Here is a 15049-nt window from a genome sequence, read left to right on the forward strand (position 1 = left end):
TCTTATATAAGGAAGGCCAAGACACATGGTGCCTAATATTAGTAATAGTTTTGTGGACACTTAGATGCCCTCCAACCACCATGTGATGAAAGTACCGGAACACAGGCTGGACGAACTGACTGATCAAACATATCTGAAAAATCACCTGATCCCACCCCACAACGGACTAGGCATTTATGAATAAGATGACTGGCCACCTGTTCCACATTCAACAGCTTATTCTTAACGGCCTTAATCCTGCAATCACTGTCATGTCTTTTCCTGAGGTCCACGCAAAGTTCTGGGACTTCAAATAGTATCCTGCCTGCACAATCCCCTGGGCTCGAATACTTCTCCAACAGCTGAACTCCAACCTCAAACATCCGACTCAAGATGTCAGCCACCTGATTTTCAGTGCCACAGATATGCTTCACCTTGAATGAGAAAGCCAAAATTCGGACACCCTACCAAGTCATACAATATATCTTATGTGGACATGCAGACACCCAACAGAGGTCATGATTATCTGTCTCAAACAAGAATTCACAGTGCTCAGGGTAAAACCTAAACTTTTCTAAAGCAAAAAGCACCATTAGTGCCTCCCATTCATAGACAGAATACTTAAGCTCTCCTGGTGACAATCTTCAAGACGGCTAGGTCACTGGTCCACACTACCCTTCCTGCTCTTAGAGGGAGGACTTCCACGAGTAGAGGCATCAGTCTGGACCACAAGAGGCAACTCAGAATTTGGTATAGCTAGGATGCTGCCTGGTGGCACTGTGGGCACGCTATGTGGTAACAAAAGTATGTATGTGGAGCAGACACAGATGGGGGATCACCCTAGTGAAGATATGGGCTGCAAATGGGTAAATCCATTGAGATAAGCAACTTTGACAAATTGCAGATTATTATTACGCAGAGCCTGTGAACAAGTGTCTCAAAAATGGTGAAGCTGGTTTATGTGTCAAGTGCTACTGTAGTGAGCATCTATGGAAAGAGGTAGAAGGACAGTGAGACTATCAATAGCAGCTAAATGGTTGGACATCCATGACATTTCACAGAACATGGGGTTCGGAGGCTTGTCTGCTCTGTAAAGTAGGCATCTGTGGCATCGCTGCCAAAAGAGCACAATGCTAGTGCACACACAAGTGTTTTGGAGCACACCATTTGTCAAACATTGTTGAACATGGAGCTCCACAGCAGACCTACTTGTTCACACGTTGACCCATCGATACTGTCATTTGCGACTGCAGTGGGCACGGTGCCATCGGGTCTCGACCGTCAATCAATGAAAACGTGTTGGTTCTTTGGGTGCTTCACATTTTACTACACTAAGTCTTATGATAATTTCCGCAAAATGCTCTCATCGAGGTGAATGTTGGCTCAAAATGTGCAGTTTGCCATGGACACAGGTTGGTGGGAGCAGTATTAGGCTATGGGAGACATTCTCCTATGCTTGCAAGGGCCCGGTGGTAGTAATCGAAGGCACAATGGCAGCTGTGAAACTACCTGCATCCCTTCGCGCTTGACGTCTTCCCCAACAGTGATGTATACTCTCAGCAGTATAATTGTCCATGTCCCAGAGCCAGATCCATGCTGCAGTGGTTTGAGGAGCATTATAATAAACTCACATTGATGCTTCAGTGACCAAATTTGCCTGATGTAAACCCTATGGAACATATCTGTGTCGTGCATATACAAATCAGAATCCCGTTATTTATGTGAATTACTTGACCTGTGAGTAGACATCTGTCACCATATACCTCCATAAACCTACCAACAAACTGTTGGATCCCTGATATGCATAATCAGTGATGTACTATGTTTCAAAGACGGACAAACAAGCTATTAAGCAGGTGATCATAATGTTTTGGTTCATCTGTGTATGCTTTTTTCTCAAAATGCACAACAGCTCACTCCAGTGCACGTGTTTAGATTTCTACCAGAAGTGAAAGTTTCATTTGAGCAATGTTCATAATATGAGCCCCACAGCAATTTTAATTTTAAGCAGTAAGAACAACACTAGTCCTTAATGGAGAGAAAAAAAGTTTACATTTATGGAGTCAGCTGAAACACACACATTGGTTTTTACTGCTGTTGAGCTGATCATCACATTCTCCTGTGTGGCAATGTTTCATTCCATGAAGTCTGCAAAAAGTTTAATAAATATCAAAGAGCTCTTAAATTATTTTATGACAAAGAAGAAAAACATTAACGAGAAACATTGGCTTTTATTGTCACAACAATAAAAATTCACTGAGTCTCCAAAGAAGGCAAATACACATATAAAAAGCTATCTTATTATATAAAAAGATATTGCAAAGGCTAGAAAAGCTCATGCCAGTTGCAGTAGTAAAGCTGTAACTGTGAGATAAAAAGTTGTATACCAAAAGAAAATAATTTCAGAATTTCTGCAACTGGAAATAATGCATACAAAATTTGCAATATCCAATAGACAGGTTTAAAAAGTATCATCTCCCTTTTTTAATCTTTTTGTATCATATGCAGTGGTTTATATGTCAAATATATTCTAAACAGAGCTAGAATCATTTTGCCGGAGCAGTATATTTGTTAAAGTAGTTACTAAAAGTCTTTACTTTCTTGTACTAACATCTAACAGCTTCAATTTAACTGAGTAACTTGAAATGTGATAAACATGAACATCTTGTTAGCTTTCCACTAAAGCATTAGTTGTGTTCATTACACATTGACAGTTGCATGATTTAACTGTACAATGACATTTGATAATGAATATATTAATAATTATGGCAATTTCCATAACATTTAACAATACAGAAATGAATAACAAATTCCTGACTTCATCACAAGCACTACTGTAAACAAAGGAACACGTAGTAGCATTAAATACTGTAAGGGAACATGCTGTAAATAGTGTTTAATACTTATCAGACAGTAATTCCTTAGGCTGTAAACCAAACAGTCCATTGTAGTTGATGGAATTGCAATATAGATACAGATAGTGACACTAAATTTGAGAAACTTCTACAGTACTTTAAAATGTTGATTTTATGAATGCACCTTTATACATATTACCAAAAGTAACCTTCAATGAGGGGCCACTTTTCCTCAGCTAAAAATATTTCTAGAGGCTCAGAAAAGAACAACTAATGTTGACTACTTCCACTCCCTCTTTAACTTCAACATTCTAAATGTGTTTGGGTGAAAGTGAAAATGAAGAGAATAGGATATAATGGACTATTTCACTCAAATGAAACAATCATCACATGTAACAAGAGAGAGAAATGGAGCAATAAATGAATGGAAAGAAAGCATTTTTAACATTATGTTTGTTTCTGCCTGATCCACAAGAGAAAGAAACTTATGATTCTTCTAGAATAAAAGTTCCGAAATGGTACCTCTTATTCCCTTTTGTATAAATAACATCAACCTTTTTCTTCTAGCAAATAATATATTGTCAAGTGATGAATAGGTCACAGAACAATAGTTTTCATTCTGTATAGTTAAAGTACTTAACATGTGGAATACATGCAACTGCAATCCAAGCACAAAACCAAAAGAATATACTATATGGTGTAATTTCACACTACTAATTGATGTAATATATACTATATTTTTTTAAAAAAAGAAAATGATACAGCCACTATGATACAACAGGCATTTAAGCATTAGAAAACAACAATGCATACATTTATTTAAAGCTCTTTACACGAATGGCAATACTATTATTGTGTAGGTGTAACTAAATATTCTGACTTATCTCAAAGTCATCATGGAATATGATTTCAGTACACTTGCAAAACCTACTTCTGACTTCACATACAAGGTTTTGTTGACAAACTTTTGTTGAGAAATTTATGACTTAAAAGCTGACAATATAAAAAAGAATGCCCTATTAATGGGAATTATGAAGCATTATCTAGATCACGTAGTTAAATGTTTTCAGAACCATATATTCCAAGACAACTTTATCAATGGATAAGTAGTATCTCTGGAGCTACAAGACACTTCACAATTTCATTCATTATTGCTTTCTGTTACAGATAATAAAATTCACATACATTGATAAGCCATACAGTAGTGCAGTTTTTTAAATCTAGACAATTTCCACCTAACTGGAAACTCAACAGAGCACTTAACTTTGATATAAGGTCATCAGCATATGATAAGCATATAAAACTCAAAAATAATTATCTAAATGCTGAGTTGAATAGTATGCGTGGAAAAACTTCTATAATTTGTGATCAACATTCTGTATTAACTACATACATAGTTCAAGTACAGAAATGTTCCCACTCTGTCTGGCAGCTAATCACAATGGCCTTTCTACTTTACAAAATCACAAAAGAAATTATTTTATAACTAAGAATTGTAAATTTGCTACATATAACGACTAAACCACTATTTAGTGATCTCTAAGCACTAAGTATTTCTGAACATATGTGACTAGCTAATACAGTCATAAAAAAATAAACATTAAATTATTTATTGGTATAACAACATAATACTGGTGCTAATTGATTGAAGACACATCCTTGTTGCCCAACAAAAAGAATTTGCAAAAACAGATAAAGCTGAATACTTTAATTTACCACAATCATTTTTCAAGAGAAGAGATGTTTGATGCAGCAACTGTAACCAAACATAACTCTTAAGGCACAGTGCTTTATAATACTGTACTGAAATATAGCCTGACAACTTTGATCAGCTGAAATACGGCGGGTTTATCTTTTATCAATGCAACATTAGGAACTCAAATGAGATATAATCCAGTACTATTCATACTGTACAAGGCACATTAACATGATGATGCAACAGGGATGAATACTTTATATATACCTTTGAAAATCATACCTCATATGACATGGTAACTCAACTCCCATAAATTCAGCACTCATTATATAACTTCAGCTCTCATATGTAACACATATTACTCTCAACAAGCAAAAGAAATATTTTACATTATTCTTACAATTTACAGTATTACAGAAACCATCTGAGATTACAGAAGTTTGTGTCATCATTTAAAAATAGATACGCACAACACAAGTACGTAGAAAATCTCCTTACATATTATTTTAGGAAATGTTCTTTAAGAACTACCATTTATCAGTGTCTGTGAAGATTATCCAACACCAAACATGTTTTTATCAGAATTATTGATGTTAAATGATAAAATTTAGTTTGACTGTAGCACCTGCTTTGCTCTTTATATGGTCAGGCTATCATTAACATCAAATGTCCCTTAAAATTCAAAACCTTAGAGAACGGATCTTACATATACAAATAATGGAATGATATTAAATTATGGCAGAATATGATATTGTGTATCTGTAGAGTTGTGGTGTACCAAACATTAGATTCTTAGCTTTCCAGGCCTCTAAAAATTTCATTTCATATAGATGCAAACAGGGAACAAAACAACTACTACTGATATCTTTCATTGAAAACTGACAAACAATGATTGAGATGACGAGTATCGCACTACATGCATAAACAGCACAGTGGAAAATTATTTACATCTGGTTAACATTTCAATGGAAAATCCTGGATAACAAATATCACAAGAAAAGGCAACTATTCATTATGTAATGGAAGTTATGATGAGCAAACAGGAAACTGCTTCCACTGACACACACACACACACACACACACACACACACACACACACACACAAAAGGGGGGGGGGGGGGATCTACAGCAGTCATCACTTTCTGATTATCTATGTGTTGGCAATTGCTTCCTTTGTACAGTGAGCTGTCTATGCTTATGCCACTCATTTCACTGAGTATTGCAAATCATAATGCCATATGAAGTATTAAGACGTGTAGTAACTACAGATGTAATAGCCTCCCACTTTGAAATGCAAAACACATGGCACTAAAAGGTAAGTTCTTAATCTGAACTGCACTGAAGCAATAACGCAAAAATTCACACTTAATTTTCTCTTAAGATAACTACAAAATAATACTTTTCAGTGATAAAAGCAGACACACAAAGGAAAAAATACTTCCAGCACTTATTTGTAGTCAAGAAAATATCCCTCTGATTTTACAAGGAAGTTCAGAATACTGGCATCAATAAAGATAAGTAGCTCAAAATTTAATTTGCTTCTGATAGAAATAAATAGTTTTAAACACAAAGCTTGTTCCCCTTTATATCAAAATAGTCAAGACATGTGAGAAAGTAGCAGTAAAGCAGATGCTACTACAATTGCTTGTGGTGCCTTGTCCTAGAAAGTTTTCTTGTTCATAAATTTACTGTTTCAGTTCCTTTTATTTCTTTTTAATAACTTTTTTACTTTAAAAACACACACATTTTTGTTTTTTGTAACATCAGACATAATGCATGCATACAATTTACACAAATTAGCTCTCAAAATTTGTGTTATACACAAAAAATGACATAAGAGAACCCCAAAACATTGCAATGGAACAAATATTTTAAATTGGTTAAAATAAATGTTAAAGGTCCAGCCTGAATGAGTGTTAAGGTGTCTTAAAACTATTTTCATCTTACCACTTCTTCTATTCCCTCTTTTTGGTAATTATTAGTCAAGACTTTCTTCTCTTGCTGCAAATATTAACATCATTCTGTTTTAAATTAAGTTAATTGACACTGTCTGTGATTTATAGAGTTCATGGTTCATGTTAAGAAGGGGGAACTGTTAGGAAAACAGTACACATTTCCTAGTGATGTGTGTGTGTGTGTGTATTAATGACATACTATCACAGATAAAGTTAAAGTATTCATACTTTCTGCAGAAAAGAAATCAAATTTTTGTTACACTGATCTTCTCTATTCGATTATATTTCAGATGACGGTGATGTATGTTTCTCCTCTGCCTATGACAGTATTCAAGTACTTTTCATTCAATATAACAGCCCTCCCTCTATCAGAAACACAAATGGGCATTTCCACCAACTGGCAGGTGTGCATCAATTGTATATGAAGCATGTGTGAAATGCAAAATCCTTTGAAAACTCAAATGACACAATCAGATTTTTGTGCCAGGGCAATAATAATACTACTGAAGAATAAAGAAGGAGAAAAAACTAAGTTTACCATAAACTAAGTTCTGGCATCAGCAACTAAATAAAAAAAATCTGTAAAGGATTATTGGTTATGCAAATATGAGGTTCTGATACTGTAATTATGTGCATGCTCATGTAACACAGGAGGCTGTTAGCAGAAGCAGCAGCAGATGAACAGCATGGAATAAACAAAGAATAATTCCCAAATAAAATTTTGTTTAAGAAACAAAATTAATGTGGGTTCTCATAACTTCATAATACTTCCATGTGGTACAATTTGGCATAGCATCACTGTATAAAGACTGGCTTAGAGATGCAAGAAATAGCATGAATATCTAAGTCCTATCACATGTTGTAGTAACAGAAAACTTACTTTCCTTACTTTCTGATTATCAGTATGTTGTATAGCACAGAAATGAATACTGTTGGGGTTTGACTTAGAACGTCAAACAACTGTACAAAAGAGAGAGAGAGAGAGAGAGAGAGAGAGAGAGAGAGAGAGAGAGAGAGAGAGAGAACCACAACACAGGAATCACTAACTATATGTATAGGAAGAATCAATCAGCCTCCTCTTAACAGTAATTGAGGCCCAGTACTGATAAGCTGAATCAACGAGAGATATCCAAATTAACTTGTTCTCTTGTGCATGATTATGATATTAGAATGCTGCACATAAAATCTCATTCATTCACTCCAGTTGTGGCAGTTTCTCCAAGTTAATTGTTTATGAAGACCACGTTAAAATAACAAAATGATCAGCCATTACAAAAGCACCAAAAATATAAGCTGAAATTATAATGATGTGGTGACCTATGCACAAGCATCAGGATGGTACTTGGATTTCTGGAGGATGTAAAAGAAAGTAGTTTAATTCAGTGACAGTACTTCAAAGTAGATGAGTGTACAAGTTAATCAAGACAATCAAGAATACTTTCTTCTTTTTCCATTACATTGTGCAGTGAATAGACTCCATAATTATACTTCACCATGAAAGATTTAATTTAGGTAAAATATTTGGCATTTAAATGATACATGGTACCAAATTCATTGCAAGTTAACATTTACATTATCATCTCTCAACCACTGACTGCACTTACTTCTCCACATCTCCCTTTTAAAAGGAAAACTTCCATATGATCTTTACCTTTAACATAAACTGAACCTCTCGGTTCAAATTCATATCGTTCTGACAATATGGGCAAACAAGCTCCACCAACTTGAATTCTACCGCGAATACCTGTTGAATCCATTCGACTAGCAATGTTAACAGCATCTCCCCAAATATCATAATACAGTTTCTTTGTTCCTATGACACCAGCTGTTACATCACCAAAATTATAACCCACTCGCAAAACTAAATTGAATTCTAATAAATTACGGTTGAAATCATCAATTACTTTTTGCATAGCTATAGCGAACTCCATTAATTCAAACAAATGTTGATTTGGATGCTGACTTTGTCTACGTACACCTGGATTCAGACCTGATGCTGCCATAAAAGTGCTTCCTATAGTTTTGATTTTTTCTACATTTCGAAATTCTGGTTTTGTTAATAATTCATCAAAGTCTCCAATCAGTTCATTAAGAACTCTCAAATATTCCTTTCCTCCAAGATAAGATTCATCATACATTTCATTGAAGTTTACAATAGAAGCAAATATTATACCAACATCATGATGGTTTTCAGAATACTTGGCAGTGTTCTTTAACTGATCTGCCACATGCTTCGGAATAATATTATGCAAGAGTAAATCTGCCTGATTTTTCATGTTCTGAACCCTTGCCTTATCTCTTGCAGCTACTACATTTCCATGAAAACTCAATCTGTAACTTATCTCAAATTCACGATTCAAAAACCAAACTAATATGAGTAACATTAAAACATCTAGAAAAATTTCTCCATGATACAAATTATTTATGTGATATACATGCTCATATAGAAATGCTTCAGATTTTCTGGAAATGTCTACTTCTTTTGTACTCAACTCGGAAGCAGCAATTCCATTATGCATGGAGTTCCTAACAGCTAATTTTATTTGGCCATTCCAATTATAAATACTTTCATTACTGGCATTTACACTTCTAAGCCATGTTGAAAAATTGCTTGGTATGTTAATAAAAAATGGGCAAGTGTGACTAGCTATTAATGCAATGTAGCAAACTCCGGCAAGTGTGGCCAAGCAACTTTTCATCCAGCAATTTAGTTGGGTAAAGTTACAAAAGTGAACCAGACTGACAAATAACAAGTAACTATAATAAAAGTCTGCATTTGAAGCTTCTTCAAAATTTAAACACACAAAATTTACAAGAACAGATATGACAGGCAAGCTCACAAGGACAGCCCCAATAAAATGCCATGGGTACCAGCTTGAGAAAATTTTCAAGAGTCTTTTGGAGATCCTTTTTCCAATTAAACTCACATGTCTTGCTGCAACCAGTTGACTGATACAAAGAAACACTGCTATGAGTTGCACTGTTGTTGCTCCCACACAAACAGAAATCCAAGCAACTGTGGGCCTGTATAACAGGAAAAGAGAAACTGTGACTGCAAGATAAACTAATGCAGATATGAGAATGTCAAAGTATGTATTATATCTTGAAGTAGCTAAAGTTGGAGGAGAATCAGCAGTCTTGTCAGTCACACGATGAGCATTGGCTCTATATTCTTTTTCCATTTCCTTCTGCCGAAAAAACAATGAGAAACCACGTAGAGGCGGCTTTACAAAATAGCTTCGCTGTGATGTAGCGCTGTCCTGCACACATTTTATCAACTGTAGATCTGACTGCTTTCGAAGACTTTGGAAACACATTCCCAAGTTATCTGCTAATGGTGGTGGCAACTGAACTGGTCTCCGATCTGGATCTAGAAAAGAAGAGAGACATAACAGTACCTTGTTTAAAAACAGACTAATCAAAAACAACAATGACAATTTTCTAGGTCTCAAATATCAGCACAAATAACTTGATTTTTAATGAATCTGGTATACTGTGAATCATTCTCAACTTTTTATTGTGTCACTACAGTGCTGCAAATGGTGCTGCACATATGAAAAAATGTACTATTATTTTTTACATATATAATACAAATTTGAGTTCTTATCTCAAAAAAAGTGATCAAACTCTTTCAGAGTGAAATCAAAACCTGAAAAAAGCTAGCACCATCATCAATTGTTAACTAATTCTACCATTGCACAAATGTCAATTAAGAGATTTGAGGAAGGCACAATAAAATTTTCATGCAAGAAAAGAAATGTAAAACTGTAACTTTGCAATTGTTACCTGATTATTTTCCTATCACAGAAAATTCAGTTGCTTTATAGTTATCAGAAAGGAATGGTAATTTTCAACATTATACTAACAATGATCACAAATTTCTGGACACCAACAACATTTTTAGCAGGAAATGCATATAGTTGAATAATAATCCAACAGAGCTGTTTTTTATATTTTATTTGCTGACTCTGGATTGGTGCAACAGCTCATTCTCAAGTGGTACCTGCATTCAATTAAACGATTATCACTGCATATAGCACTGCATACACATGTAAATTTATAAGTTTTGTTTGTTTTACAATATTTATTGATGTCATGTATTCTTAGCCCTTTAGCTGTTGTCGGATTTATACAAGACCTGCTATGCCATTCCCCAGGTACTGTGGAAGCGTATACGTGCACTGCTTGGATTTTACTACAGATTTATGGATGTCTGAGAGCACCCTGAGCCACCGATCTCTCACTGCTGCGGATGAGTTACTTCCACAAATAAAAAAGTTGTGAGTGTTTATAACACAATATATGTGCCTCATTGTGTGCTATCTTTTGCAGGAAACCTTGTCATGGTATCTTGAATTTTTTATGTGATATGGTGATTGTTATGACCATATGATTTGCGATGCGCAGGGACACGTATGAGCGCATTGCTCTTGATGTCCTTCAGATATAAAACCCAATAACATGTGAACGAAATGAGATATCTTCTGCGCACAATTTTAAATAATATTTCAATATGTTATCTACATTTCATTCACTGCAATGTATGAGTTAAAAATCAACCATAAGAAAAGTTACATAATGCATTTTTACCTCTTTAATATTTCATGCAATGTTTTACTTAATTTGATGCAGCACAGTAAGTATGATGGATAATGAAAAAAAAATTCAGTTCCTTATCCAGTGAAGGTGTCAGATTGCAAGATGTGTAAAAACCAAAGTTTTTCACCCAATTGTTTTGAAAAATCAGATGGTAAGTATTTCATATCAGCTAGAACGCTATCTCTCCGCATAGGAACCAGCATTTAACTAGCAGTACAGCCATAAGAAAAGCAGCCTAAGTATGGAATGCAAAGAGATCACCTGCAGCAGTGAAAGGGTTAAACATTATTTTTCAGATATAATCTTTTTTCACCAATGTCTATCATTCTAGGATGTTGAAGGGTCAGCAACTTGTGATACTATTTCAATATGACAATCAACCAAAGAGCCAAAGTTGTAAAATTTGATGGATGATTTGAAAATGGGTTATGAATAAAAACCCAAAACTAGCCATCATCTAATAATAAAAAGAGCTATTTTACAACTTTGGCTGTTTGTCATACTGAAATAATAATCTTTTGTTTAAAAAAAATAATTTAATTGGATAGATAAAAAACCTACTCACCAAATGGCGGCAGGACACGCACATAAAAGACGATTGTAATTGGCAAGCTTTCAGAGTCAGTGCCAGTGGCTCCTTTTTCAGACAGAAGGGTTGAAGCAGAAGGGAGAGGACCGGAGAGGTCTAGGAAAAGTGGAAGATTTCGGCAAAGTCACCCAGAACCACAGGTCAGGGGAGACTTACCGCACGGGATGAGAAGGAAAGATTCTTTCCTTCTAATCCCATGTGGTAAGCCTCCCCTGACCAGCAGTTGTGGGTGACTTTCCTGAAATCTACCCCTTTCCCTAGATCTCTCCACTCCTTTTCCTTCACCCCTCTTCCTTCCCCTTCAAGCCTTCTGCCTGAAGAAGGGGCCACTCACTCTGAAAGCTTGCCAATTACAACTGTCTTTTATGTGTGCCTTATTTTGTTTTGTATTATTTGCAAATGTCTGTTTACAGTGTCAATTCATGTGTCAGAGATATTTATGTTTTTAAATTTATATCTTTGACAAAAATCAGTTTCTATCGTATGCAAAATTTAGGACTGCCTCTTAGGTTTTGAATTATCTACAACAGTTAAAAATTTTGTCAGAGTTCTCAATATATTGTCAAAGTTCTCAATATATTGTCTGAGTAGATTGAAAAATCAGCTAACCAGTTGCAAATAAAGGTTTATTATCTCTTGACCATGGGTTTGATATTTGTAAAAATATCTTCTTCAGAAGCATTGATCCTAAAAACGTGTACACCAGTTACAAAATAATTTTTACAAACATAATAAAATGTTAATAGAAAAATATTTGTGAAGTAAATGTACTCACTTATTACATCACATGATGCCACAATAGATTAGATGAAGCTGAGCGGCTCTTTTCATAAATGAAGTTGATGAAACAAGAGTTATTGCAAGCCATGGCTTTAGATAGCGCCAGGTCTCATGTATTGTACTTCAGAAAGACTACTTATTAGTAAACGTCCTCAGGTAGAGGCTCTCGTCAACATGTAAATGTAAAAGGCATCACAAGATAAAATAAATGTGTAAGCTACATGTTCCTTATGTCAGAAACTAAGGCCAACTGCTACAAATATACAGCCCCAAAAGACCATGAAAAATTGGGCTACAGAGGATGCTAAACACATGTGCGTAAGAACTGCACCTTAGTTGTGTTGACAACATCCTTTTATAATAAAGTACGAATGAAATTTCCTCTACAAGGCTGTTGAAAATATAATAAGTTTACAGGTGTACATAAAGTATAAAATTATTAATACATTTGCTGACAGAGTAATATTATACATAAATTCAGTGTGCACAAGGTGGAGGTCTGTCTGCAACAGACCACTGTTACAAATGCAATGGGGAAAGAAGAGAAAACATAAGTTAAAATAATGTCACTAACAGGAAAAAAATTCTGCTTAAGCGATAAGAAAAATGGGAAAGCAGTGGGCGCTATATACATGCGTGAAAGCACTGAGCCTTGTTGGTGTTAAGTAGCATAATTTTAAATTAAAGTGATTTGACAATTTCTTATAGAAGACCATTGAAAAATGCAAGAATTTTAGAGGTATACACTAAATATAAAATCCATAAAATATTTATGTAGCACAGTGATACTGCACGGAGCTTTAGTGTGCAGTATTTAATGTATATCTCTAAAACTGTAGCATTTGTTAGTGGCCTTCTATAAGAAATTGTCATAATGCTTTAATGTAAAATCATGCTACTTTGTTAACACCAGCAAGACACAGTGCTTATGTGCATGTACATAGTGCCAACTGCTTCCCCATTTTTCTTATTGCATAAGCTTCCGTAGTGTTAAGCAGAAGTTTTTTCCTATTGGTTAGGTTGTTTTACCTTATATTTACTCTTCTTTCCCCCTGCATTTGTAACAGTGATCTTTTGTAAACAGAAATCTACCTTCTGCATGTTGAATTTGTGTGTGATTTTATTCTGTCAACAAATGCATTAATAATTTTATACATAATGTACACCTGTAGATTTATTATGTTTTTAACAGCCTTGTAGAGGAAATGTCATTCGTACTTTAATATAAAATGCTGTTGTTCAACACAACCAAGGCGCAGTTCTTATGCGCATTCATTTAGTGCCCTTCCTAGCCCAATTTTTCTTGGTTGCTTGAGGCTGTAAATTTGTAACAGTTGGCTTTAGTCTCTGGAATAAGGTATATGAAGCTTACACAAATATTTTATCTTGTGACACCTATTGCATTTACATGTTGAAAAGAGCTTCTACCTGAGGGAATTTACTAATGAGTAGTCTTTCTGAGGAATGATACACGTGATCTGGCGCCATCTGAAGCCATGGCTTGCAATAACTGTTGTTTCATCAATTTCGTTTTTGACAAGAGCCGCTCGGGTTCATCTAATCTACTGTGGCATCATGTGATGTAATAAGTGCGTATGTTTACTTCACAAATATTTTTCTATTAATATTCTATTATGCTTGTAAAAATTATTTTGTAACTGGTGCATGCATTTTAAGGACCAATACTTCTGAAGAAGGTATTTTTACAAATATCAAAACCATGGTCAAGGGCTAATAAACCTTTACTTGCAAGTGGTTACCTGATTTTTCAGTCTATTCAGAATTACACAGTTACTTTTCGCAGTCACTTTTCAGATTTTCTAGGTTTTGTTTGTTTAAAATTTTTAGAATTTATTCTCTGTGGAATATTTCTGAAAAAAATTTGTGACACATTTCGTTATATTAAAATTAGTATTTGCACAGAGAATAAACTAGGAATGAAGACAATACACAGAACAAAGTTACAAAATATGACCATTCAGGAATATGTAAAATTAAATGCACCAATTCTGACATGTTCTATATTAGACAAACAGGATGAAAGTTATTACAAAATACAAAGAACAAGTAAACAAAAGTGAAAACAACCTCTTTGCATTTGTTATGTGTCTAAAGAAAATCCACAATCTACCACAGACATTAGCACTAATCTCTCCATCTTTCATAGTTCCAAAAAAGCAAACTTCATGAACATCTTAAAGGATATAGAAATACACAGACATTGGCAAAAAATCCTAACAACATTTTAAACAGACAAACATAACTTAGAAATTTAAAAAAATACATTAAGAACTTACAAGGGGAGGCCGCCAATTGTGAAATTCAGATTTGATTCATACTGCGCATAATAGAAGCTCATGGCCAGAGGTGTAATGTGGCAAAGCACCAAGATGCACTTCTCAGCCGTTGTCGAGAAAATCGAGTTAAAAGAAACCGTTGTGGTGAAATACTCTCTACGATTATTAATTTTTTATAGCGTCGTGGCGCAGCGGTAAGCGCTCGGGTTCATAATCTAAAGGTCGCCGGATCGAATCTCGCGCCATGCAACTTTTTTTTTTTATTATTTGTTTCTTTGTAATTCAAATGTGTATATAAA

General features: G+C 34.8%; 1 protein-coding gene across 1 annotated transcript in view; it reads right to left on the minus strand.

Annotated features, from left to right (window-relative positions):
* Window positions 1-2190: 2190 nt before the first annotated feature.
* LOC124605612 (adenylate cyclase type 9) overlaps window positions 2191-15049 on the minus strand; it is a 176223-nt gene continuing 163364 nt past the window's right edge. The window contains exon 9 of the mRNA XM_047137419.1: window positions 2191-9855. Coding sequence (XP_046993375.1) covers window positions 8069-9855 — 1787 coding nt within the window. The 3' untranslated portion in view covers window positions 2191-8068. The remainder of the gene's footprint in view (window positions 9856-15049) is intronic.

Source organism: Schistocerca americana, chromosome 3, assembly GCF_021461395.2.
Source record: "Schistocerca americana isolate TAMUIC-IGC-003095 chromosome 3, iqSchAmer2.1, whole genome shotgun sequence".
Classification (NCBI taxonomy): domain Eukaryota; kingdom Metazoa; phylum Arthropoda; class Insecta; order Orthoptera; family Acrididae; genus Schistocerca; species Schistocerca americana.